General features: G+C 38.6%; 2 protein-coding genes across 5 annotated transcripts in view; one reads left to right on the plus strand and one right to left on the minus strand.

Annotated features, from left to right (window-relative positions):
- The window catches only part of LOC149170077 (NADH dehydrogenase ubiquinone complex I, assembly factor-like protein (DUF185)), a 389,979-nt gene that overhangs the window by 75,943 nt on the left and 286,446 nt on the right, over window positions 1-27,590 (minus strand). For 3 of the 4 annotated variants that reach the window (XR_016259467.1, XM_089427240.1, XM_089427242.1), the window contains exons 10-11: window positions 21,488-21,734; window positions 21,089-21,205 (exon numbers count right to left, since the gene is read on the minus strand). Coding sequence is in view for 3 of the 4 variants with exons in the window: in XM_089427240.1 (XP_089283366.1) it covers window positions 21,089-21,205; window positions 21,488-21,734 (364 nt within the window). In the remaining variant the exon portion in view is untranslated. The remainder of the gene's footprint in view (window positions 1-21,088; window positions 21,206-21,487; window positions 21,735-27,590) is intronic. The other variant, XM_089427241.1, reaches the window with a different exon arrangement.
- On the plus strand, window positions 2,688-4,802 carry LOC149170079 (uncharacterized). Its single transcript, XM_089427239.1, has 3 exons — window positions 2,688-3,392; window positions 3,507-3,648; window positions 3,777-4,802. The coding sequence occupies exons 1-3, from the start codon at window positions 2,693-2,695 to the stop codon at window positions 4,237-4,239; spliced, it is 1,305 nt and encodes a 434-aa protein (XP_089283365.1). The 5' UTR covers window positions 2,688-2,692; the 3' UTR covers window positions 4,240-4,802.

The following is a 27,590-nucleotide window of genomic DNA, read 5'->3' on the forward strand; positions in this document are numbered from 1 at the left end:
TTTTAATTTCGCGCGAGAATTCCGATATATCGGCGATATTTTCTAAAATATCGCGAGACGACAGCAAATATCGCCGGCGGCCTGTATAAAACGGTTTATGAGTTTTTAAAGTCGCGTCATTTCGTTTTTGTGGTCGCTGGAGACGGAACCGGTCGAGGGTTTGGCTGCCGAGAACAGGTATCTATCCACCCAAAACATAGATCTATCCACTTATCGCTATTACAAACTTACATCCATCCGAAAATCTCATAGGTATAACCGTATATCTGAATTTTTGACGGTGTAAATGCTGTCTATTAATTTTTAAATATTTGAGGTGAGCCGACATGAGTTCTTCTCGTTGTTTGGAGGCTGACTTCAGTGTTAACCACTATTTCTTCTAGTTCTAGGCTATAACAATACGTGCCAAGGTCTAACATTTGTCATGATAAACAATGAACATTGTTCAATGTTTACACTGTACAGTGTACACACTGCTGGTATATATGGTGATCTAAACCATTCTAAGACAGAGCTTAAGGTTGTCTAATGGTAATCAACAGTGCTTTTCACCACATACAAAGAAGATCTGTCTCAGCACTGTAGATGGTCCTTCCGCCAGATCTTTTGGTGACACGGTATTGACTAGATGTGTTATTGCTGTAAGTTTCAAAAGCTTTTAAATATTTCCCTTTACTCAAGTTTCAAAAACACCAGAATTTGAAGTCTTCTTGTACACCTGTTCCAGAGGACAATGACTAAGCCATGATACAATATGTTGCCTGCGATGATCATTTAATGTTGCAACATTTAACTTGAGGGATTTGCCAATACAAAGTAATCCCCAAAAAATCATTGGAGAAGAATTGAAGGACAGTTTCCAACTTTCTTTCTGTTGTTACTCTCTTCTAGAACTTCAACAAAAGATGGACCCCTCCCAGGAGGTCTCATCACTATTCTGCATATTATAGAGTTAAGTGAGAATAGTATGCCACTGCTCTAGATTCAAAATTGCTTGTAATCTAATACTGAGACCAAGGGCTTTAAACAAGTTACCATTCAATGGTTTTAAACTTTTAATTTTTAAATGAGTTGGATCTGATCTAAATATCCAGTTTGAGATTACAGACATTTCTTTCATTGAATTTCACGGTTTCCTTTATCTTGGAATGTAACAACCCCTTACTATTTTCATGTGAAATGAGGTTGCTGTCCTAAGGAATGATATCTAAAGCACTTGATCTGGTTAATCATTAAAACTTGAACATAATAAACAGCATAATAACCTATGATACAGATATATTGTTTAATGATCAGTCTTGCACATCTAGAACAGCCATTGGTGATTGATTTATGGTCTGATTTGGAACAGCTATTGGAACTCTGCATAATGATGAATGGTTTATAATTTCCTTCTATTATTCCAGTTGGGAGTTATTATCTGTTGTCTACTCTTGTCTCAATATAACACAGAGATATCTCAGATTCTCAAATGCACCTGTAGAACTTTGTTAAAGTTTAGTCCATTTGTCTTTGAAGAATGAGGATTTGATATTGAGACCTGCACCCATGGAATTTCGTAAATTCGTATTACTTATTAAGTTATTAAGTTACTAATTCCAATTTTTTTTTGGTGCTGTAGGTTTCCTTTTGAGTTAGCCCACTACAAAATACAAATATGCCAAAAAACTTGGACCCATTTTGGGAGTATGGGATCCCTGATGGTGGGACAAATCGTGCATATCTTTCATGCAAATTGTGTGGGGACAAGATGACAGGTGGGGTTACACGACTGAAATACCATCTTGCTAGACTCACTGGACATGATGTTGGCATTTGTCAAGTTTCTAGTCCGGAGCTTATACGAAAAGCTCTTGAGGCAATTGAAGAAAAGGACAGAAAGAAGGAAGAGGCGGAAAGAAACAAAGCTGAACGTGCAGGTAGATCTTTTGGGATATCTTCTCCTGATTTTGATGTTCAGGGTAGTGGCCCTACTGGCCCTAGTGGGAGGGGCTCCACAACTGGCACACCATCACATGCTAGCGCTACTGCTAGTGTGAATGCGAGGTCATCATTTTTTGTTCCACGAACAGGAGCTGGAGCACAACCTGGCATAAAATCGCTTTATAAAAAAAAGGAGAAGCAAGAAGCAGATAGAGTCATGGGGAGGTGTATTTTTTGGAGCGACTTACCTCTCAGCATCACAAAAACCAATCCATTTTGGCAACCAATGTGTGATGTTATTGCTGTTGTGGGCCCAGGGTACAAAAGTGCCACATATGAGGAGTTGCGGGGGCCAATTCTTCAAGCAGAAAAACAGGACATCAACTCTAGATTGGCAGAGTTGAAACAGACATGGGAAGTCACTGGATGCACAGTGATGTCTGATGGTTGGACAGATAGGAAGGGTAGGACCCTTCTAAATTTCTTGGTACATTGTCCTAAAGGTACCATGTTTATTAAATCGTTGGATGCATCAGAACATATCAAAGATGCAGCAACGATATGTGAGTTGTTAGATGGGTTCATTCAGGAGATTGGTGTGCAGAATGTGGTGCAAGTCGTAACAGACAATGCAGCTAATTATGTGTCTGCCGGCAGAATGCTTATGGAGAGGCATCCCACATTGTTCTGGACTCCATGTGCAGCGCATTGTCTTGATTTGTTGCTTGAGGATCTAGGGAAACTCTCCTTCATCAAGGAGGCAGTTGATATGGCTAGGAGCATCCCCAAGTTTATTTATAACCATGCTTTTGTTCTTAGCCTTATGAGGAGGTTCACTAGAAACAAGGAGTTGCGGCGTCCTGCCATCACACGTTTTGCCACAACCTTTATTACTCTTCAGTCTTTGCTTCGATGTCAGTTCGAGTTGAACCAAATGTTTGTGTCTGATGATTGGCGTGCTTGTAGATACAGCAGGAGACCTGATGGGAGAGCCATTGAAAAAATGGTGTACTCTGAGACATTTTGGCGTGGAGTACAAGAAGCATGTGCAGTTAGCGAACCTATAGTAAAGGTTCTTAGATTGGTGGATGGAGAGAAGCCTGCAATGCCTTATTTGTATGAGGGCATGGATAGGGCCAAGGAGGCCATTCGTTCCTATTATGCAGACAAGGGTTCTGCTGGCCTTAATAGGCAGATGATGTTATGGGATGTGATCGATAGTCGGTGGACAGGGATGCTTCATCGACCCATTCATGCAGCAGCACTCTTCCTCAACCCTGCATTTGCATACAAATGCAAATTTCGTTTTGATGGCGAGGTGATGGAAGGGCTCCATTCCTGTATTCAGAGGATGGTACCTGATTCTGAGCTTCGTAGCAAAATCAAGCGCGAGGTACAGAGTTATCAGGATTGTGTTGGCCTATTTGGCTTTGATGATGCCATTAAGGAAAGGGCCCTCTTCATGCCACGTAAGTGACAAGTCATCACTCATTAGAAATTAGAAATTTGAATTTAATTATGTTTTAACTTTTAACTTTTGACTTTTAAGTTTTTGAATTTTTTATTTCATTATTTTGTTGTAGATCTTTGGTGGCGAAGCTATGGTGCAAGGGTACCAAATTTGCAAAATTTGGCTATACGAATCTTGAGTCAAACATGTAGCTCTTCAGGGTGTGAGCGCAATTGGAGTGTATTTGAGAAAATACACGCCAAAAAGCGCAACAGGTATAACTTTGAACTCAAGCCTTCAGTTGAGCAATTACACTTATTGTAATTTTTAATTTTTAATTTATGACCTTCAAGTGTCAAGAGTCAAGAGTCAAGACTCATTACTTTTTTTGACACTCTTACAGGTTGGAGTTCGCACGCCTCAACGATTTGGTGTATGTGCATTACAACATCCGACTTCGAGTGAGGCAAATAGAATCACCAGTGGATCCAGATGCCATTTCCTTAGACAATATTGATGTATTGTCTCCGTGGAGGGTGGAGTCTCAGGAGCCCATATTGGAGGAGTCACCTTCATGGTTAGAGCCAGTGGCAGATGATCCATTAGAGCAGGGGCAGCAAGAGGAGGACTCGGAGTCAGAGGAGCAGCAGCACTTAGAGGAGGAGCAGGAGGAGCAGGAGGAGGAGGACACTGCGGGAGCATCAGCATCAACACCATCTGCTATAGATATAGGAGAGCATAGCTCCATGCCTATCACTCATTATTTGACATTAGGTGCAGAGGCAGTGTCAGGGCCTTCTACTACTAGGGGCAGGCCTGGCAAACAGCCCATCATGTTTTCCCGTAAAAGGGGGAGAGGGCAGTAGATAGATAGCTGCTAGTTTTATTTGTTATGCTACATGTAACTCATGATGATGAGATACTTTTATTATTATATGTGATGTTATTTTGTATTGGTTCTCCACATTTGAGTCCTTGAATGGACAATTATCAGGGATTAGCACGATTTGGTATCGCCTTTGATATATCATTTCTATTTGACATCATATATATCAGTGTTTTCTTCATATTTATGTGCCAATGTGTTTATTTCATGTTGTTATTGCTTTATATGTTTAAAAATCTGAAAAAAATGAATATATTATGCATTTTTTATGCTTGCTTTTGTTGTTTAAATTCTGAACATGAAGATGTTGCTTTAAAAATTAAAATAGTTTCTTGAGTGTTTGCTGGGCACTGTATAGTTATACTCATTTAATGCCAATTTTTTGTTTTTTTTGTGCCCTAGGTTTGAATTAGTTCACTACAAATGTCAAATATGCCAAAAGCCTTGGACCCATTTTGGGAGTATGGGGAGGCTGTTGGTGGGGCAAATCAGGCATATATATCATGCAACTTGTGTGGGACCAAGATGTCAGGAGGGATTACACGATTGGAATACCATCTGGCTAGACTCTCTGCATATGATGCAGATGTGATGCCTTGTATGGTTTCTAGTGCAGAGGTTATACAAAAAGCTCGTGAAGCAATTGCTGAACAAGACAGAAATAAAGCTGCTAGGGAGAGGCCAATGGTCTCAGATAGATAGCTGCTAGTTTTATTTGTTTTGCAACTTTTGCTACATATAAGTTTATAACTCATGATGATGAAATACTTTTAAAGTTTTATATATGTGATGTTGTTTTGTTTGAGTCCTTGATTGGACAATTATCACTATCAGGGATCAGCAGGATATGTGATGTTATTTTGTTTGAGTCCTTGATTGGACAATTATCAGGGATCAGCAGGATTTGGTATCGCCTTTGAAGTTTGATGTATCATTTCTATTTGACATCATATATATCAATGCCTTCTTCATATTTATGTGCCAATGTGTTTAGTTCATGTTGTTATTGCTTTATATGTTTAGAAATCTGAAAAAAATGAATATATTATGCATTTTTTATGCTTGCCGATATTTGCCGATATTTTCGCCGATATTTCCGATAAGATATTTTCCGGACCCTCGCCGATATTTTCCCGATACCGATATTATCAACACTGATCTAAACAAGCCATTTTCCTGTTTGAGATTTGCAGCCGACCCTTCCGGTTTTCAATTTTACATCAATTCTCAAGACCATTCACTATTTCGACACCCTTCATCACCGTAGACATCACACTGACTTCCTTGCCACTAGCATACTTGGGAATGTTTCTTGAAAGGAAGAATTGTTGCCTTTCCTTTGTGTAATTATCTGTTGCGAGAAATTCATTATACAAATAACTTGAAAAGGTGGGTTCCAGTGCATCAGGAATGACTTCAAGCTTCTCGAGCCCTTCCGTTAGTTGAATTTTCAAGTGATAAGGATTAGATGAAAATTCAAACAGAACTCTGAGAAGTCGCAAGCATTAAAAGGCCGTCATATTTATTGGACTGAAAATTCCCTTTTGGACGTATTACAGAGGTGGAAATTTTTTTTTTTTTTTTGCGGGTTTGAACATGGGAATTTTAAGGAAATTCTTCATAATTTTTTTTTTTCTCTAAAATTATGTCGATGCCTATGTATCATAGCTAATAGGTTTGTTTAAGAGTTTCCTGGTTTTGTTTCATAAACACGATCCCCTCCCCTTCCAATTCCGTTAATTATGAATTCCAATTCCGTTGTTTACTTAGTATTTATATTCATTCTCTGGATCGAAATGGTGATTTTTCTTTAGGAAAGGGAATTTCTCCTACATATGCTGAATAGACAGATTGATGCTAGATTCTCTATGGTTAAAGATTGAGTTCTTTGAACTTAGAACAGGCAAACCCCACAAACGGCAGTGGTTTATTTTGATACCCAGATCCTAATTCAATATTTGAATACATCTTAATTACAATAAATATGTTATGAAATCTGTTTACTGCAATGCTTCTGACAATCCTTTTAGAAGAAAATCCTGGTAAATGAGAGGATAATTTGACCTTATTGGTTTGTGAAGGAAGAAAAAGGGATAAATGAGCATACGTAGGCTTGTCTTAAAGAAACGTTCTGAGTGTTTTTTGTCATTCCATTTTTGATAAACAATTTGCAAGATAGAGATCTTTCATGTTTGGTAAACTAGTGAGTGAAGTGAGGGCGAGAAGTCTTAAGTTTTAAAATATCAATAATAAATATGGTTGTCAGGATGGGCCTTCAAATGAAAATTGCATTTTTTTGTATTGAAAGTTAGAACTTAGGTATACAATGTACACTATTGGTTTGTAAATAAGTTGGTAGTGGTAGAGATTTCTTGCATGAGAAGTAATGTCTTTTTCTATAATAGTGGCACTATATCTGTTGAAGAGATACCCATGTGCGCATCTACTAATCTATGTGTTGTTTGCTTGGATCATGTTTCCTATGGAGTAGTTCATGATTCAAGTTTTATTTTTTTCTTTAATTCACATCTTTTTAATGATAATTATGAAGGATATTGTCAATTAGATTTATCTTTGTTAGTCAAAAAAATGATTGTTATCCTCTACACTTAAGTTAAGTTCAATTTATACAAATAATATGTTGAGCTCATATCTATTGTTGATTTTACCATTGTAATGGCTGCAACAACAATAATATCCACTTATTTTCTTGGACTCTATGTTGTGAATATTGCTACCTCAGTCACTATTCTCCTTCGAAGGGGAAACCCTTTGAGCACTGAATTCTAGATAGATGCAAGTATATCATGTGTATCCGTATGTGACTCATCATAATATAACATAAAAATTCTCCATTACAGTATTAAGAGATATAATTTAATAATATAAGTGTATAAAAATAATATATATTCAGGAATGAAAGCGGACTTTGGTCATTTAAGACACATCTAATATATTTAATCAGTGATTTTGGAAAAATAAATATATTTAATATATTTAATTATTTTTGAAATTGATGAGATAATTTAATGAAGGTAAAACTTTATTAAATTCATAATTAGATAATTATTATTTTAATGAGTATTTATATATTATGACTTTTCAATGTCTATAAAATTTATGATGTGTTATACATTGTTTAATATCTCAACAAGTAAGTTTATAACAATATTGGGAGGATAAGATACAAATCACATATATTTATGTAGTTTTTATTTTACTTTTATAATTGGTAAATTATTAGAATTATATTTATTTTAATCCAATTTATGACAAGAGTAGCATAATAGAAATATGGTTTTACTTTACTTTTGATGGCCAGTGAAACTATACATCTGTAAATTAAATTATCTTACTTATTAAAATTCTTGTGAACTTTTGAAATTGGTAAGAGTTTGGATTTTAATATTTTTATGAGGATTTAAAACAAAGATATAAACATAGAACAAAGGAAATAAATTGATGATGTTTCCATGAAATTAAGATCAAGTGATGAATTCATGGAAATACATCTTAAACTATGAAGGTATTTTTCACATTCGTAATACTTGAATTCAGAAAACGTGCAAGGATGAGAACCATACTTGATTACTTACACAACTATGAGAATAGAAGTACACCCCCCTAAGGAGTACATGTCAAATCAAGTCAAATTGGAAGAAATAATTATAGCCCTTAAAATACTATCCATTTAATATTGAAGGGATAGTGAGAAAGGAGGAAAAGTTTATAAGTTTGATCTCTTAAGTTAGCGGTACATAACTAAGAAAGTTATGCTATGAAGGGAAGGGAAAAGTCTCATAAATAGGTGTAATAAATCAACAAGAAGTCATTTCTAGAACTAGATGGAAGATTTTGGATTTAGGAATTATCATAATTGAATAGCTTGGCACTCTCGATATCACAAGTGAATGATGATTGATGATGATTAGTGAGGGTCATAGTGATGACCTATACAATTTCAAATGGCCAAGATAGAAAGTATGAACTAGAACACTCATATTGGTGTAAGTTGACAAGTGATAGACTAAGAAAATGTCTATAGGAAAATATTAAAGGATAACAATTGTATATCATTAACAAAGAAGATGAATTTTATGAAGTTGTGGCTTATATTTATATAGTTGTTACAATAGTGATGATGTATAATTATGATGATTATGATATGCATAGGCACTATGATGTTATGTCGAGGTATATTGACATATTCATTTACTACGTGATGATAGGTATTTAATGTTGAATACTCATGATGGATATGATATGCATAACGTGGCATAGGAATTATGATGCTATAATATGAGGTTTATTGACATGTGGTTCATTTAATATGTGAATTCATGATATGTATTTGATGCAAATATGTTGATGTTATAACTTATGATGGTATTTCATGAGGTGAAGCATGTGATAGTTGCATACAAATTTATGACATGCATGAGCACGCAGTTCGTTATTATCCATAATGTTGTGATTAACAATGATGAATGTTCTCATGATGACATGCAAGACTTGGCATGTGGATTATTTTCTATGATACTATGATGGTATAGCTAATGCATTGGTTGCATGTTGAGATGTGGTGATTGACAGGAAATCACAAATGGGCCGAGAGGGCTGGTTTATTTGATGATCTCGTGCGAGCCCATACGCACGAGGGAGAATAAGTAACACCATATGGGCTGGGGACAAAACTCAATCAACACTACATATGCCAGTGGTTCCTTTGTCTTGTGTATAGCTCTTGATGGATAGCTCTAGAAGAGCTATGGGACCATCTTGAGGAGGCCAAGTGCCTGATGTTCTAGGCTTGGTGCCTGTTATTGGATTGGGATGCCGAAGTCCGGAAGGGATGTAAAGGACTTCGATGCCTGGGGCTGTGCGCCTTAGTAGTTGTGGAGGGAGTGGGCCAGCCTTGCCAGATGCCCGGGGTCATTGAGTACCGGACCAGATGCCTGCCTTGGGGCAGATGAGGTCTGAGTCAGGCGCGAGCCTTGGGGCCAGCCTTGGACTAGGATACAGACCGAGTCAGGCTTAGCCTGGTGCCGAAAGTGGGAAAAAGGACAGAGATTCCTTGAGATTTCCCGGGGTGTTGGGGACTTTCGATGCCTGCTGGTTATACTAGTTCAGCAGAGGGTGTTGGCAACATGAAGTTAATAAATAATAAATAATAAGTAATAAATAATTCAACTTAACTTCGGGACGAAGTTCCTTAAAGTGGGGGAGTGTGTAATATCCCTCCCCTTAATAATAAATAATAAATAATAAATAATAAATAATAATAAATAAATCACTTAATAATAAATAATAAAAATAATAAATCATAAATGTTAAATAATAAATGATATTAAAAATATATACAAAGAAAATAAATAAAAATAAAAATAGTAATAACCATACTAAAACTCTAAATAAGAATAAATATAAATAAAACAAGAAAACTATCAAAAAGAAGGAAATAAAACAAGAAAAGCTAAAAATCAAAAGAAAAGTAAAGAAATAAAACAAGAAAGCTAAAAATCAAAAGAAGTTGCATGTAGACACATGGAGTGTGTGCATGTGGTTCCCCTTCCAATGTTCTATTTAATAGATGGTGAGGAAGATGAGAGGGGCCGACATTCCATCTTTCCGAGATTCTGTCTTTCATTCTCTTGGGAGAATGGTATACTAAGACCTAGGAGTCACTGGCAGTAGAACGTTGATTGAGGGCTCGGGGGTGGCCAGTTGTAGCAAGACGTTGCACAATTGAGCCTACGGTTGGGTGGAGAGTCGTCCCCAAAACCTTGTTGCGGTAAGCCTACTTCGACCACAAGTAAACAGGTAAGCACTATTCATTCAATTTGCATTTAGTTAATTAAAATCATGGTTATTGGGCTAGGTAAGTGGCACTCTCATTTAAATTAATGTTAAATTAGATATTTATTTTTTTGGACTGTTACAGTATGTTCTATGCTAGAGCAGTTTATTTCAATTTCTTTTCCACATTAGCAATCACATCAGCATAAAGTAAACTACAGATAGAACATAAATATAAATCGCAGAAGACAAGCCAAGACAAGAGGACACAAAATGTGGCGCTAGCCATGGACAAACCCCAATGTGGGGAAACCCTTGATCAATTCTTCTTTTATGTTCTTCAAAGTTCAACAGAGAAAGTGAGAGAGAGTACATTTACAATAGAAGTCAATCACTTTGACTTTTGATATCGGCATGAGATCAGTTGAAGACATATTGCTTCAACTGATTCTCTAAGGTGACTCGTTCACCTATCATAGTGCTGCATCTCGTCTATTTGCTGCACATTACCGTGTGACACCTTGTTGTACTGTCACATGTGTTGAACCTTGATGACCGAGCTGCTCTCATCTTCATGCTGCTCATCATGTTGCATCTTCCATGGTCTTATTCATCATCAAGCTGCCCATGCTCATGATCTCATTCATCATTATGCTGCCCATGCTCATATCATCATGCATCATTATGTTGCCCATGTTCATACATCACGTTGCCTTCCTTCGGAGACAGATGCTCCGGCTGTTTCGGCAATTCCCGGTAGTTCTGGCTTTTCCAGCAGTTCTTTTTGGTATTTCTGGCTTTTCTGGCGTTTCTGGCTTTTCTGGCAGTTTTGGTTTTTTTGGCAATTCCGCTTTTCTGGCAGTTCCGGCTTTTTTGGCTTTTCCAGCAGTTTCGGCTTTTTTGGCCTTTCCGGCTTTTCCAGCATTTCTGGATTTTTCGGCAGTTCTGGCTTTTTCGGCAGTTCCGGCTTTTCCGACAATTCTGGCTTTTCCCGTAGTTCCAGCTTTTTTTACGAGTTTTCCGGCAGTTGCGGCTTTTTCGGCGGTTCCATCTTTTCTGGCTTTTCTGCCTTTTCCCGCTTTTCCTGCAGTTCCAACTTTTCTAGCTTTTCCGGCTTTTCCGGCTTTTCCAACTTTTTGGCTTTTCTGACAGTTCTGGCTTTTCCGGCTTTTCCTTAGAATCTCTCCTCCTACTAAAACCCAAAGACAAGTAGAGAGAGGAAGAGATTCAAGTGTGTGTAGAAATGACTTAAAGTCCTCTTCTATTTATACTAAAACGTAGATGATGAATAGACATGATGTTTGGGCTTCTAGAGCCTACATAAGTTGTTGGTCGGCTTGATAATAATTCCATAATCAAAATAAATTCATATCTCCATAAATATTTATCAGAATCAAATGATCTTTAGATCAATCCTACACTTCTCGACGAGAGGGATCCAATAAAAAAATCAGTTGCCATAAATAAGATGACCCACATGGAGTTTGGCCCTAGTTGCCAATTTTAACAAGCGCGGATGCAGAGGGAGCTACAGTACAAGATGCAGCAGCGCAGAGGATGTTGGGCAGGGAGGCTTAGCATCAACACAGGTACAGATGTCATATGATCAGAATAATGCTTAGTGTGGAGTATTACTAGAGCACAGTCCTCGCTAAGAGGGAGTGTTGATTTGGGGTAGCATCGGATGTGCTCTAGCCATGAAAATTGGTGGAGAGGTTAAAGCACATGAGATCTCCAAGGCCCATAAATGGTTTAGGAAAAATCTAACCAGTTTGGGAGATATTAAAATAAGTAATATTTTTAATGGAGTTTCTAAGTCTAAACTTAGGAACAATAAGATATTAATCAATATTAATATAAAACTGAGTTAGAAGGGTCCAAAAGTCATAGATCAAGCCAAAGATAATTTTAGCCTTTGATTAGAGATTTAATCTCGGTCATTGATGTACCAACGAGAAAAGTATAAGAGGAGGCTTGAGGGTCAGTTGGAGAACACACTGAAGGAGACCAATCAGTTCGATTTCTGGAGCGAGGTTAGCTGAGAAATTCAAACTAGTGGTCTAGAGAGCAGCAGGAGGCAGCAAGTACGAAACACAAAGTCAGTAACAGTTGTTATGCTCCTAACAAGCAAGACGATACCAGAATACCAAATATGCGAAGAAATATAGCCAGAACATAGAACAATGAGCAATAACAGCAAGTATTTTATTATTCAGAAAGCAAAGTTCACTTGCCTCTTTGAGGGGGCAACCTCCAATAGAGCTGAGCTCGATTACAAAATAAGACACGATGCTCCTCGAAGGGCAATACCATAGTTCTTATTAATACCATCTATCTAATACCATGGCCCATTTGCAACTAACTGTGGTCCCTTCATTAAATGCAGGTTAACCACTTACAATTATTAATATGGGCTTTATTGACTCTTTACTTAACTATAACTATGACTCGATCTTATTACATAAATAAGGGGGTTAGGGGGGGACCCTAACATGCCCTCCCCCATAAGAATAGGCTTGTCCTCAAGGCTGAAGTTGTGGAAACTGCTGAAGAATAGTGGCTGGTTCCCAGGTTGCATCTTTCGAAGAGGTGTCTTTCCACTTGACGAGGACTTCCTTGATCATGCGACCACGCAAGTTCCGTTCTCATGTGTCCAGGACCTATTCAGGTTGGAGCCAAATTGACCCTTCTTCATCCAGTTCAGGTAGACTGGTTTGAATTCTGCAATTGTTCCCAATCACTTTCTTGAGGTATGAGACATGGAAAACTGGATGGATTTTTGCAGTGGGTGGCAAAGCTAGCTTGTAGGCAACTTCTCCAATGCGCTGAAGTACTTGATACAGTCCGTAGAATTTTGGAGATAGTTTCTGACAACCCTTGTCTTTGAGTGATGTTTGCTTATATGGTTGCAGCCTCAAAAATACTTGATCCCCTTCTTGAAATTGGCGTTATGAGCGATGTTGATCTACCTGTTGCTTCATGCGGTTTTGAGCTTGATGAAGATTCTCTCGAAGATGGGCCAGTATGGTTGTGCAATTCTGTAGGAGTTGATCCACTGCTTGTACCTTCGAGCACCCCTTGATATAAGTAGGGGAAGGAGGGAGTTGACCATAAACTGCTTCATATGGAATCATTTTGGTGGTGGCATGATAGTTGGTGTTATACCACCATTCAGCTAGAGGTAACCACTGTACCCAGAGATGTTGCTTTTCTAAAGTAAAACACCTAAGGTAGATTTCCAGACATTTGTTGACTGCTTCAGTTTGACCATCAGTTTGTGGATGATAGGAAGTACTGAGTTGTAGTTGGGTACCTCGTAGCCGGAAGAGTTCCTGCCAAAAGTTACTGGTGAAGACCGGGTCACGATCGGACACAATGGAAGTGGGCATGCCATGCAATTTGAAGATCTGATCCATGAAAGATTGAGCGACCAAAGTCAGTGTAAAAGGGTGGGGTAGAGCACAAAAATGAGCATACTTAGAAAGTCTGTCCACGACCACCATGATGATTGACTTGTTTCCTGACTTTGGAAGACCCATAATGAAATCCATAGAAACCTCCGTCCATATTGATGTCGGGATGGGTAATCGCTGTAATGTGCCCGGTGATTTGATTGTTTCTCCTTTGTGGCGCTGACAGACATCGCATTCAGCTACAAAAGTAAGAATGTCCTTTTTCATGCCTGTCCAAACAAATGATCGTCGAGTGCGAGCATACGTCTTCTAAAAGCCTGAATGTGTTGCAGTGGGAGATGAGTGCAACTCTGCCAAAATGTGGCTTTTGAGGGTGGATGTTGGTGATATTACGACTCTGTCCTTGTAGCGAAGAATCTCATCCTACCATGAGTAGCCCTCTGTGGAATTTGGATCCGCCTACAATTGAGTAATGAGGTGGGAGAGCCAGGGATGAGAAAACCATTCCTTGCGAGCCTCTTCAATCCATTCTGGAATGGGAAGGGAAATTGCGAGCAGGGTACTTTCCTCCTCAAATTGTCGGGATAATGCATCTACTACAATATTTTCGCGCCCTTTCTTGTAAATTATCTCATAATCATATCCCAGCATTTTAGCGAGCCATTTATTTTGTTGTGGTGAGGATAGGCGTTGCTCCTAAAAATATTTAAGGCTTTGATGGTCTGCGCGGATTTGGAAACATCACCCCAATAAGTATGGTCGCCAAGTATCTACTGCATGTAAGATGGCCATCATTTCCTTCTCATAAGTAGATTGTCCCAGATTCTTCCCACTTAGTTGTTGGCTCGTGAAGGCCAAGGGTCGATCTTCCTACATTAAGACCGCTCCAATACCCATACTCGAAGCATCACATTCAATGACAAAAGATTTGGTGAAGTCAGGTACTGTTAAGATTGGAGTGGAACACATGGCATTTTTGAGAGCTGTAAAGGCCTGTTGTGCTTCATCATTCCAGAGGAATGAATTTTTCTTAAGGATTTGAGTTAGGGGCCTCGCAATGCGACCATAATTGCGGACAAATTTGCGATAGTAGCCTATGAGACCCAAAAATCCTCTCAGGCTCTTCAAGGTCTTAGGTTGAGGCCAATCCTGCATTGCCTGGATCTTTTTGCGGTCCACCCTGACACCTTCACGCCCCATGATGTGGCCCAAATACTCAACTTCTTCCTTGCCAAATGAACACTTGGACATCTTGACAAATAATTTATGCTTGCGGAGCAGTTGCAAGAGCAGATCTACATGCTGAAGATGTGCGGCCCAAGTGCGACTATAGATGACGATGTCATCAAAGAAAACAAGGACAAATTTTCTGAGATATGGCTTGAGCAGGTGGTTCATAAGGCTCTGAAAAGTGGATGGGGCATTACAAAGACCGAATGGCATGACCAGGAACTCATAATGGCCTTCATGAGTTCGGAAAGAAGTCTTTGGAATGTCGACTTCTTTAATGCGAATTCGGTGGTAGCCTGAGCGAAGATCAAGCTTAGTGAAGACTTGAGCCCCATTTAGTTCATCCAGCAAATCATCGACAACCGTATGGGAAATTTATCTTTGACTATCAACTTATTAAGGGCCCTAAAGTCTGGACACATACGCCATTCCCCATCTTTCTTGAGCACCATGACCATCGGTGATGAAAAAGGACTAATGTTGGGATGAATGACGCCTGCTTCCAAAAGTTCCTTGATTATTTTTTCTATTTCATTCTTTTGAGCGAACAGATATCTATATGGGCGCACATTTGGTGGTTAGGCCCCTGGGACCAAAGTGATGCTATGATCATGTTCCCCTCTCGAGGGTGGAAGCACATGAGGCTTGTCAAAGACTGGCAGATGGTTATTTAAGATCTGTTGCATTTCAGGATGAATCTGAAGAGAATTGGGTTCGAAGGCCTGGATGGCATTAAATTGAGCTATAACTCCATGGTGCCCCTTTTTAACAATTTTTCCATCCGATGTGAGCTGATGATAGGAGTGCCCGCCTGGAGTCCGCAAAGGGTATATGTGTGGTTCTTCTGCTTAAAGCTCATATATAACTCCTAGAAATCCATTGTGATTGGGCCAAGTGTGCGAAGCCATTCCGCACCTAGGACAATGTCGCACCCTCCCATGTGTATGGCAAAAATGTGGGTCTTTAACTGATAATCCCCCATTTGAAGTTTGACATTTTCACAGCAGCCTTCACATTTCATTGTTCCCCCATCAGCAATTTGGACCTGGAAGTTAGAAATTGCTCGTACAAAACAATGCACTGCTTCTGCGACTATTTGACGGATAGAATTATGTGTACTTCCACTATCAATCAAGACTACTACTGGGCGATGCTTAATAAAACCTTCGATTTTGAGAGTTTGAGGTGAAGAAATCCATGCCAAAGCATGCAGCGAGATAACTGGTTCTTCAGGTACATTGTCTTGCTGGTTATCCTCTTCTTCCTCCTCTGGTTCCTCAAGTGGTGGGGCTTCCTCCAATGAACTGTGATCAGTAGCATCTATTTGAAAGAATTTGGGCTCCTTGCATTTATGCCCGGGGGAGTATTTTTCATCACAGTAGTAACATAATCCTTGCTTTCTTCTTTCCGCCATTTCTACAGGGGACACCTTTTGAACCTTGAGTGTTTGGGTAGTTCTTTGAACCTGTGGGGGGTGACCCTTGGCGGTGAAATGTGGGCGATTGGACTAGGCCACTAACGCACGTTCTACTTCACGAGCTATCTTGCAAGCCTGTATCCATGAGCTAGGGTGGTGTAGTCAAACGTGGGCTTGTATGGCTTCTTTAAGACCACTGACAAAACATTCCGTGTAGAACTCATCTTGTAGACCTGCAGTGCAGAAAGCTAAGGCTTCAAAGGCTGTAATATATTCATCCACTGTTCCTGTCTGTCGGAATTTAGTGAGACGACCCAAAAAGGCAGATTCATGGTCAAAGCGGTCCATAAGAGCTTTCTTGAATGTCTCCCATGTCAAAGGCCTTCCATAGCAACGTTGATGCCATTGCCACCATTGCCATCTTTCATTGTCCAAGTACATGATACCCACACTAAGTTGAATGGCATTATCCAGGATGTAATTCAAATTGAAATATTGCTCCATTTGTGCTATCCATGCAGCCGGGTGGTCGCGGATGGGATTGTTGGTGGGTGCCAAAGAGGTGAAGAGACTGGCTAGACTCACCCTCACTGTGTTCAGTGCCAATATATGCCTCCTCGCGTGCCTCCACCTTGCCCTTAGAGAGTGTTGCATTTAATTCCTTCAGCTGCGACACTACATCTTTCAAGGTTGTTTCAAGGCTTTCCATCCTCTCATTCGCCATTGTTTGAGCTCTAGTTTGTACCATGCACCAAGGCGATGTGCTTGAAAGTTGGGACCACCCGAATTTTTTTGGCACTAACAATTGAATGGTACCACCTTGCTCAACTCATCATCCTGATTCTTATGGGCTAAGTCACCAATAAGCGCCCCGGGGGGTCTCCGAACGGAATTTTACTCAAGAATACTGCAGTAGCCGAATCCCAGAAATGTCAATGCTGCCAAAAGTTAGGTGAAAATCACGCCCAGGTATAGGAACCCACACAACTACTCAGATCTGGATGGTGGATCTGATGGATCTGAGAGATTTGGACGGCGGAATTGATTGTTGATGCGGATCTTGATGGATCTAAGAGATTTGAATCGCTGATCTAATGGATTTGAATGGTGGAACTGATTGTTGCTGCGGCGACAAAAAACCCCATTTGCGAGATCTGATCTGGCAAAGATTATGTGTAATCCAGAGATAGATCAGGGAACTATAGTCTCCAGGAGTGTCAGGTGCTACAAATCGCAATATACATAAGGGTCTGCCAATAGTAATCGGCCCAATTTTTCAGGGCACTAACCAAGGAGGATCAACCATACCCTTAGCCGTACAACCCGACTACCCTATCGTACGCGCGAGTAATCTCTCCGAGTGCTGTTCTCGGTGTATTGTAGTAGCAAGACGACCGACGGTTTATCTATGGCGAGGTTACCAAGGGAGCTAGGGGGCTTCCGATATACCCAGAGGGTACTTGGAAGACAGTTCGTGCGCGGTTCTGTCTAATGCGCTACTACTCGAAGGGGTACCCACAGGGGTTACAAGGGAGTCCAACAAGCGTGACCACCTCTTGTATTTCCTGCGTGCATGCCTCCCCAAATCCACAGGTTTATGCGCTCAATGACAGATCTCGTGGTTTAAAGACGCCGGAAGACGTCTAGCCAAAAAAAAATTTGCTAAAAATTGGAGATCCCACCGGCCCTAGAAAGTGTTCTAATACCACTTGTTATGCTCTTAACCTGCAAGACGATACCAGAATACCAAATATGCGAAGAAATATACCCAGAACATAGAACAATGAGCAATAACAACAAGTATTTTATTATTCAGAAAGCAAAGTTCACTTGCCTCTTCGAGGGGGCAACCTCCAATAGAGCTGAGCTCGATTACAAAATAAGACACGATGCTCCTCGAAGGGAGTCTCTATCCTTTATATAGGATTCATACATGCAATACCATGGGGCAATACCATGGTTCTTATTAATACCATCTATCTAATACCATGGCCCATTTGCAACTAACTGTGGTCTCGTCATTAAATGCGGGTTAACCACTTACAATTATTAATATGGGCTTTATTGACTCTTTACTTAACTATAACTATGACTCGATCTTATTACATAAATAAGGGGGTTAGGGTAGGACCCTAACAACAGCGCAGAGGTTGGAGGGGCAGACATAGAGGTTGCAAATTGCGCAGTCACTGGAGGGCCTGCATGGGTGATGCAGAGAGGCCTAATTCTGACGTGGAGAGGTAGGGGCTAACGTAGAGGGTTTGGGAGCTACGCAGAGGTCGGTCAGGCTGACGTTGAGACTGGGGGAAGTGCTGAAGAATTTTCTTTCTGTTGGGTAAGCTAGTTTGGCACCCGGTTGTACTGAAGAATTGTTAAATAATAAAATCCTCCCTTGCTGCACTGGTTTTCCCACATTGGGTTTTTTAGGGACTGATTGTCCAAAGTATTTGTGTCGATCTGTTAATTCTTGTGCATGTGTTTATTTCTGTATTAGGATGTGATATCTGCAACAGAATTTATTTTAATGTTTACTTAAGGATTTTCATAAATAACTTATCGGGAAATAAGTAGGTCAAATAAATCAATTGTTGCAGTGATAGAATTTTCACATCCTGACTACTGCGTTGCCTCCACGAGCTTCTCTCCACCTCTCTGTCAGTATTCCCAAACTATCGTTGCCCCTCAGCTGCAAGATCTCCCCAATCTATTTTCCTCCTGAGAACTCTCACCTTAGAAAATTGATTTTCTCAATCTCTCTGTGTGTCTTCTCCAACTAACCCAAAGCCTCCCTTTATACTTTTCCTGTTGAGAAATCAACGGTCATGATCTAATCTCTAATCAACGGCTAAGATTAAATTAGACTTGATCCTCGTCTCTTAGAAGCTTCTCACCCATGTTTTCATTAATACCCATTAATATTTTAATTTTCCTAAGTTTAGACTTAGGAACCCCATTAAAAATATTAATTATTTTAATAAAATACAATCCGGGTGGAAGTTCTCCAAACGATTTCTGGGTCTTGGAGATCACCTGTGTTCTAGCCTCACCACAAAATTTCAGAGCTAAATCACATCCGATGCTACCCAAAAATCAACAACATGTCCATGGTAGTCCATCAAATAGTAGGTCACATATGATATAATGATGAGATGGAGTGGGGATCAAGGGAAAACTCCAAGCCACATGTTAGGGTACAAGGGTAGCTATGAAAGTGGAATCCCACACGTGGGTGTATGAGTGAAGGAGAGAGCAGTCGTAAATAAATTATCCTAGCCTTTGTTTTTCCACCCTTTTTCATATGCATTTTGTTCTTTTATTGATTATTCTCCATAATTGCTTGGGGCTCTAGGAGATGAGAGCATGATGTGTGGTATATAGCAGTAGGTACCCCCTTTTGAGGTGGGGCAATTCATTGCCCACCAGTATTTGGGACAACCATGGGTTCCTTAACGTGGAGGGGCTCATCTAGGGCCCATAGGAACCGAGGTTATGGCCATACATAAAGGGTAGAGCATATGCTTGGCTTTTTCGTACGTGTTAAAATTGTATGTCTCGGCCATCCTTTTGCATTTTATGGTACATTTCCTAGTACATTTCTTTTCTTTTCTTATGAGTGGGCATCGTTCTAGGCCCGGCCCCAAAGTGTGGACAAGGGGAGGAGGAGGCTAGCCCTTTGTGGACCCAATGGACACGTGGACTTGGATGGGAAATATGATAAATGGGGCTATACTGAGCAGAGGGGAGTGATATATATGCTATCAGGAAGTGGAACCACGCAACCAAAATCGGGTTTTCCCATGTAGTGCCAACCCTAAAGCCAATCGTCAGTAAAGGAGATCCCATGGGACTAGGAAACAACACTAACTATCAAATTGGGCAAAGGAGACGAGTACAGACCTAGCTCACTCTTTCTGTCGAATCCCCCCCACCAATCCATGCCCGAAAGTGTCCATGAAAAGTAAACAAAATCACTTAACTAAACCAATGAAAATTCATACCTTTGGGGTCAGGAGGCCCACCTTCAAACATACAAGCATAACAGATGGGTGAAGTACTACATGGCCAGCTCAGGTGGCGGAGAATATGGCACATCGAGGTAGCTGGTGGCTGCAAGGGACTGTTGGCTGTCGGATGGGGACCATCTAAGAGAAAAAAAATCTCATATGCATACTACCCACAAGTAGTGGGTAAAAGGGCATTCAGTATTAAGTTTCAAGGATTTTCACTGATCTTGATTCACTTTAAAATGTCTGCTTCTACTGGAAAGATTTGTTTAGAGGATTTAAAATTTGTTCCATTGATCTGCCAGAAATTTTCAAGTCTGCAACCTAAATGTCTGCTAAATTTTGGGTCTAAATTTGCACAGAAATGTTTGTTTAGATTTTCATGTGTCTCATCCACTCAGTTTTCCTGCAAGATACCCACTAGAATAAGTATCATCATTTCTAGTATTAGTTCTTCTTGCAATGATTAGCTTGCAAGTTGCAACAACCTTTCTGATAAATAACATGACTTAACTAGTAAGAAGCATATAAATAGATGAAACCTTGACAAAGGGACTATGATACTGAAGCTTGGAATACGATATATAAAAGAACATTTGTGCTCAAATGCCTAAACTCATAACAATTTGACCTCCAAGGTGCCAATCCTTCCTAGAGGAACCGGTAGAAACATCACAAATGTTTACTTTTAACAGATCAACAGAAAAATATGATCAGTTGAAAACTGTAAATAAAATGAAAAAAACAGAAAATCAAGGCAAAGTATTACTAAATTAAATGTATAAATCATCTCCATGTGAATGGCTCTAAGTTAACAATCCTATTCCTAAATTCTCTACATGCAAGTAAAAATAAGGAGACTTACAAGCAAAATAAACACAAATAGAACTTAAATGAGGACATATGTTATGCACTTTATCAGCCTACAGCTCTCAATATATCTGTTATTTGAGATGTTAAAATGTTTACCTTGCTTGAAACTAAAGGGGCCCTTTCACCAGAGATTTTTACATCAGGTAGATAGCTGAAATCTGATGCAATTAAAGACATATTTGGTAATGCTCCATGTAAAACCTCTAATAGTTGCTGTATATCCAAAACAACGTGATGAGCACGACATAAAATGTAAACATGAGCACACTATACTTAAATTATTTTATTGATTGAACAATGCAATATATTAATTGGAAGATGCTGAGACAAACTAAACCTTTTCAAAGAGATAATTAACCGTTCATCTTTAGAATTCGGGCCGAGATGTCAGAGTTGCAAGACATAAAAAGGAACACACAGACATGGATATATATATATATATATATATATATATATATATATATATATATAGATGCCTATAAAAGGTTTACCAACATATTGGACAGTACGATAATTAGGAAAGCAGCATGCCATGTTAACTGCGTACTTTTCTCCCCATACCAGGCAACCTGTAGGAATCCAAGCCCTTCGTGATTTTGGAGCAAGTCTTGAGAAAATGTTTCTTGCTGCTAAAAATGCTCTAGCACCCCAGCCAGCTTCAGCCCGTTTCCTTTCAATAATATCTATGCACCTTTTAATTAGTGGATCTTGCAGGGGCCTGAATATCTCTGAGATGGAAGACCTGCATTCAAAAAATGACAGAATGAAGATAAGAAATATTAACTTTATTAGTGCCAATGAAGCCTTTAAATGCCTACAGGACCATAAATGCTGCAATCCAACATGACTATATTAAGTCTTCTATTTTCATTTTAACTTTGAATGCATAATGTAATGAGAACAAAAGTACCAACAAGTAGACTCATAAGCACATGGCAACAACATCAACTATGCGGTACATGTTTTAGACACGTCCTTTCAAGAAGAAAAAAGCAATAACAGTCAAATTCTTAACATCAACGGGCTCAACCTTTCCCCGAAACTCACCTTGTTTGAGTCACACAAGCTTTTCATGGTCCACAAGTTTGATTCATGAACCCTATTGTCATGCAAAGTGTCTAGGCACTGCGACAATGCTCAGAGTAAGGGCTGTCACTCTTGATCCTTACTCACTCTGTTTAGACTCTCTCCTAGACAAGTCAAGGGGGGTAGTCCCTAAGATAAATGGACGAGAAACCCTATGGATCACGGGCTCTAGAAGATTTTAATGATGGACAACCTGATGAATCTAAATGAATCTCGATTAATTCAGGTGAATAGATTAAACGCCAACGTAAACAAGACACGACCATAAGATAGAAACAATTATAGACCAGTGCCTTTATGTTAAATTAACCGTAAATAAAGTAAAACAAGTTATCCATAACACTTTACAAATATGTGACGAATAATGACAATCATGAATAATCGATATAAATGCCCAAAACTGTATCACGCAAGATATTCCAGATTTAATATGATTATCATTAACTGCCCAGATCTAGATTCAATTAACTTTCTTCAACAGCCAAATATGATTTAAAACGTTTATTGCACCTTGACCATAGAAAAACATGCATTTAATGACACTAAGGAACTTCAAATTCAAATTTTAATTATTCCTTAGGCGATAACTAAAGAAGTAAAACAAATCAACAGGCTAAAAAATTGAAATTTTAATGGGCCACAGGCCACATTAAAAAATTTAATGTTTAAGCGAAAACCCCTTAATTTATTTCGTTTAAATCATTAGTCACAAATTTAAAAATTTTTAATGTTTAGGATTTTTAGGTTTTTCAAAATTGTTATGAAAAAAAAAAAAAAACTAGAATTTTTTAAATTTTTTTTTTATTTTTTTTTTATTTTAATGTTTTTGATCTTTAAATTTTTAAGATTTTATATTTTTTAAATGTTTTTTAGATTTTTAATATAAAATTGAAATCATAAATAAATAACAAAAAAAAATGGAACAAAAACTAAATCGAAATTTATTGTTTTTAACGAAACCTAACCTAAGTAACATAAACAACAAAACCAAATAAAAGCACTAACGTAAATTAAATATAAACAAGACCATTCACATTACAAAAATGAAATAAAAAAGAAACTAACGCTAACTAAATAAAAATGACAACTAACCTAAATAAAGTATATACATTAGAAAAAAAAAAAAAAAAAAAATCGAAAGCGAAGAAACTAACCATAACACTAAAAAGGAAATATAAACAAACAGAATGATAAAATCGAAAGCGTATTGTCTTTGTTTGCTGCTTGTAGGTTTGCGTGAGAAGCAAAGGCCGTGGAGAGTCTACGGAAGGGAGGAATGACAGGCAGATTCGAAGGCTGTATCGAGGGCAGACGGAATGGAAAGAGCAGAAGGTGCAGTTTGGCAGCAATGAGGCTCGGATTTGCGGTGGCAGCTCAACAAATTTGAGCCATGGGGATGAAGGCTGATGGAGCGAGGGAATGAGGGATGTAGGTGAATGTTGCGGCAGAGGGAAAGCGTGGAGAGGGTTAGGGATAGACGCAGCAAGCTTGGACAGCAGCAGGGAGGGGTTATGAAGATTGGAGTTGTGTGGAGGGTATGGATTGCACGCAGGTTGCAAGGAATGGATGTGGATAGGAGCAGAAACGAGGGTTTGATAAGGAAAAACGCAGAGGTTTTTTGTTGTTTGTTTTGTAGGTATGTGGGAGGGATAACCACGGGTGCAGATAGAATGGATGGCAGCGACGACGGCTGGAGAGCAGCTATGCAGCAGAACGTAGATAGAAAAACACATCCAGAATAAACCCAAGGCATAAAAAACAAATCAAAAATTCTTGTTGAAAACCTCAGGCAGCGAACAGGTTTATAGAGAAAGCAGGCAGCAACAAAAGATTGTGAGCTCTGTAACAAAAAAAAAAAAAAAATCGAAATGCACAGTGAACCCCAAAAACCAGGCAGCAAAACAAAGAACGAATCAATGTAATGGTGGTCCAAAAAACCCTTAAAAAAAATTTAGAAATCTTAATTAAAATTTGTGAATCCACTTGCTTCAGATTTAACAATGAAACCCTTAAAAAAAACAAATTTCCAAGTTGAAAGAAAAGTATAAAAAAAGAAAAAATTAAAACCCTAGACTGCAAAATCTCTGGATAGAATCCCTGGAAAAAAATGATATCGACGAACCCTAGAGATCCAGATCTTACCCTCCAGGGCCTAGATTTGGACTCTGTAGATTTCTTCCTCAGATCTGTAGCTGCAAGTCAACAATAAAACACCCAAATGATATATACAAAAAGCTAGAAAAACCCAAGGCAAAAAACTAAAAAAAATTACATATCTATGTACATAAATGGCAGATCTACCAGATCTAGGGAGTGTGAGACCGACTCCGCTCCCAGATCTGATAATCTGAGGCTCTCAACAGCCAGATCTATTGATTTAGCACCAAAAAAAAAAAAAAAAAAATCTTATGATAAGCCCGGGATCAAATCAAGATGGGCTCTTCAGAAAACACGGATCGAGAGTTGGCTGGTTCAGCCGAGAACTTCCCCGAACGCCCGATGATCTAATAATCAAGGATTTCCTGCAAAACTCAATTCAACCATTAACATAGAGCGAGAAAACGATAATAAAATTCAGATAAATAGAGATATCTGTTATTATATTCAAAACTTAAATTATCATTCAAACTCCAGCGACTGAGCAAGATACCTGTACTCAAATCGCTCTTCAGAAACCTATCATCAATGGCTAAAAAGAAATCTATACATGAAAATGACACATCTTACAGTATTTCCACGAAGAGTAACACTAGCAGAAATTTAACCCCAAAGTCTTTCTTTATTGCTCATAAAAAGAATTACAAGAGAGCTTTTCGCTTAGTACACGATCCAGAGATCGGATGAACTGACTGACAAATGACCTCCTATTTAAAGATAAATCCTCCAACGGCTAGTTTGAGTGATCCTCGTCAAAGCAATCTCGACCATTGATGAGGATTAAAATTTCTTTTAATCTCATCTGTCGAAATTTTAAATTATTGAGGAAATTCGAATTTTTCAATTAAATGCATTTTAACGAATTCAAAAATTAATTTTTTAAATTAATTTCCTCAAAATTTTGACTTTGACTTAACCCCAAGGACCAAAGACTTAAAATTTAGCAAGATAATTAATTTAACTTAGTCCATGGACCTCTTAAAATTTAATTTTTTAAGGACCAACAAATTTTGGCTTCGGAGAATTTAAATTTACTTAGGACCTAGAATTAATCAAATTTCTGGCTTAGGATTTTAATTAAATTTTGGCTAAAAAATTAATTAATTAACCTATGAGGGGATAATTTTTTTTTCTAACCCTCAAGGCACTTTACATCATGATTTTTATATTTTTTACATCTCAAGGGGGGAAACCCATTTGCAAAAGACCCTCACAGACTATCCAGTTCTACAACACAAATATAATCTAGCAGATCGAGCAATTTGCAATAAAATAACCTAACCAAATAGTTAGGATTATTCTCAAATCACTTTTACATAGACTCGATCTAGAACACTAGGACTCCCCTAAGATCCCAGTGACAAAATCCATTCCGGCTTTGGGGTAAGGCTGAAGGAAAACTCTGCCAACCATCTGAGAATGGATCGGTGAGACAAAAAACCTCCCAGAATGTAGATCGTCACCATAAAAGTAGGTTTATCTAGGTGATTACATACACGGCTCGGATTTGCTGAGATTATTTACATTATACACATGCACACTAGCTTTACATTATAAGATGATGATCAAGCTGATGATGATAGTAGGACAACACAAACATATCGATCAGGCACCATCACTTTTGCGGAAAAAAAGGGGTGTACTGCTATGGGTCGTTGACATGTAGTGGTCAACAAACCCAATGAAAAACTTGGTAGGTCCTTTTATATAATCCCCAAAAGATTATCATTTTTCTCAGACTTTTCCAGTGACTTTTGACATCTCTGGTCTGACATCTCTGGTCTAACATAAAAATGAAAAGATGTCATCATACACAACTTGGGCTTCCAACATTTAAGGCAATGGAAGAATGTTTTCATATCCAAACCACCAAGCTTTATTAGAATGCATGTTATAATGGTCATATCATGTAATAACTTAGCTTAGAAATTTTAAGCAAAACACTTTACATTATGTTATAAAAATGTGCTATAAAGACAAGTTATGATGACTAGTGTGAAAGAAGCCCCTGAATAAAGCTTCCCTCAATATACCATGGTCTATGAAGAGCATAATCTGGAGAATTCATTACAACTTTCAGAAATAGCAAAACAGAAGCAATATCGCTCGAGCCATGAAGAAATTCATAATGAACAACTTCTTATGGTTCACCGATTACACAAACTACATGAAGCATGTCTTCTTTCAGCAACCATGAGATACCATTTAAGTCAAGTTAAACAGCAATGTTTTAAAAGTTGGAATCAGTCAAAGGTCAGACTGAAATCAGATCAAAATCAGCCAATGAATCAGATTTTATGAACTGCTAAAATCTCCATAAAATATGGAAATTTCAATAAAATAAAAATGCATAAACACACACACACGTATATCAACGTAAATCAAAACCATTAGAGACCAAACATGTAAAGTCTGCACATGTATATACAACGTAAGGATGATATATCAAACTGCCATTGAATGCAATACATATCCAAAGAAAAATATGTAAAATTTCCATGAATGCAACAATTGGAGTTTAATATTCTAACTATTAGCAATTTATTTGTTTACAGCAAATAACGATTAAATCACTAATGCATTCTTCACAATAAAAAGACATTGCAGATTTATAACACACACACAATAAAAATTCACACCGTTATTTTGGACTAAACATCCCCGGAAAAACACCGAAGGGGAAACCAGGGCAGAAGATGAGGGTTTATTTTATTATGCAGCAAATATAGAGAATTACAATTGTTGACCTTCCTAGGTCAGCTCCAGCAATTTATCTCACCTAGAAAATACTGGGAAAAAATATTTTTCCCTCATAGCTCTTCTTTTGGCACTCTCGACAAACTCGCACTTCCTAGCTAATTTGCACAACTGGACTGGAAATGCACATTGCATGCTCAAATGAGTTTTATCTGCCTATGGAACTCTTCCAGATGAGTTGTATTGCATGTCTCTACCTCCGGAAACAATTCGCTAGGCCTCCCGTGACTTGATCTGGGCACTAGTAACTGAATTGATCCCCCTCTTGGCAACTCGCATGGTAAAATGCAACCTCCCTACTAGATAATTCGGCCTCACTTTTCTCCTCCGAAAATTGGAAAACCTCATGAGAATTTCTCCATAAACTCTCCCTACTGCAAACCCCTGCTACTCTCCTTCCATGGCTCGAATTGCACCCTCACTAAAAACTGCAAACTGGGTAGCTCGATTTGCCTTGCTCACAACTTGTAAACTGTGTCTATCTCCAACCCCATCGACTTGCTCTTGTAATCTCTCGTTGGAGCATCAACAACAAAGATCTAATCGTGATCGATGGCTCAGATCATCTTAGACTCCGTCAAGTCACTTTTCCCGGAGA

Source organism: Pinus tabuliformis, chromosome 4_2 (assembly GCF_031772625.1).
Source record: "Pinus tabuliformis cultivar Carrire ecotype Pingquan chromosome 4_2, CPIR1, whole genome shotgun sequence".
Lineage (NCBI taxonomy): Eukaryota > Viridiplantae > Streptophyta > Pinopsida > Pinales > Pinaceae > Pinus > Pinus tabuliformis.

What these genes read in the sequence shown, in the direction of transcription:
- LOC149170079 (XM_089427239.1), top strand. Translation starts at nt 2,693, where the DNA reads ATGGCTAGGAGCATCCCCAAGTTTATTTATAACCATGCTTTTGTTCTT. An exon ending in AAGGGCCCTCTTCATGCCAC is followed by an intron (nt 3,393 to 3,506) that starts GTAAGTGACAAG and finishes ATTTTGTTGTAG; the next exon opens with ATCTTTGGTGGCGAAGCTAT. An exon ending in CACGCCAAAAAGCGCAACAG is followed by an intron (nt 3,649 to 3,776) that starts GTATAACTTTGA and finishes ACACTCTTACAG; the next exon opens with GTTGGAGTTCGCACGCCTCA.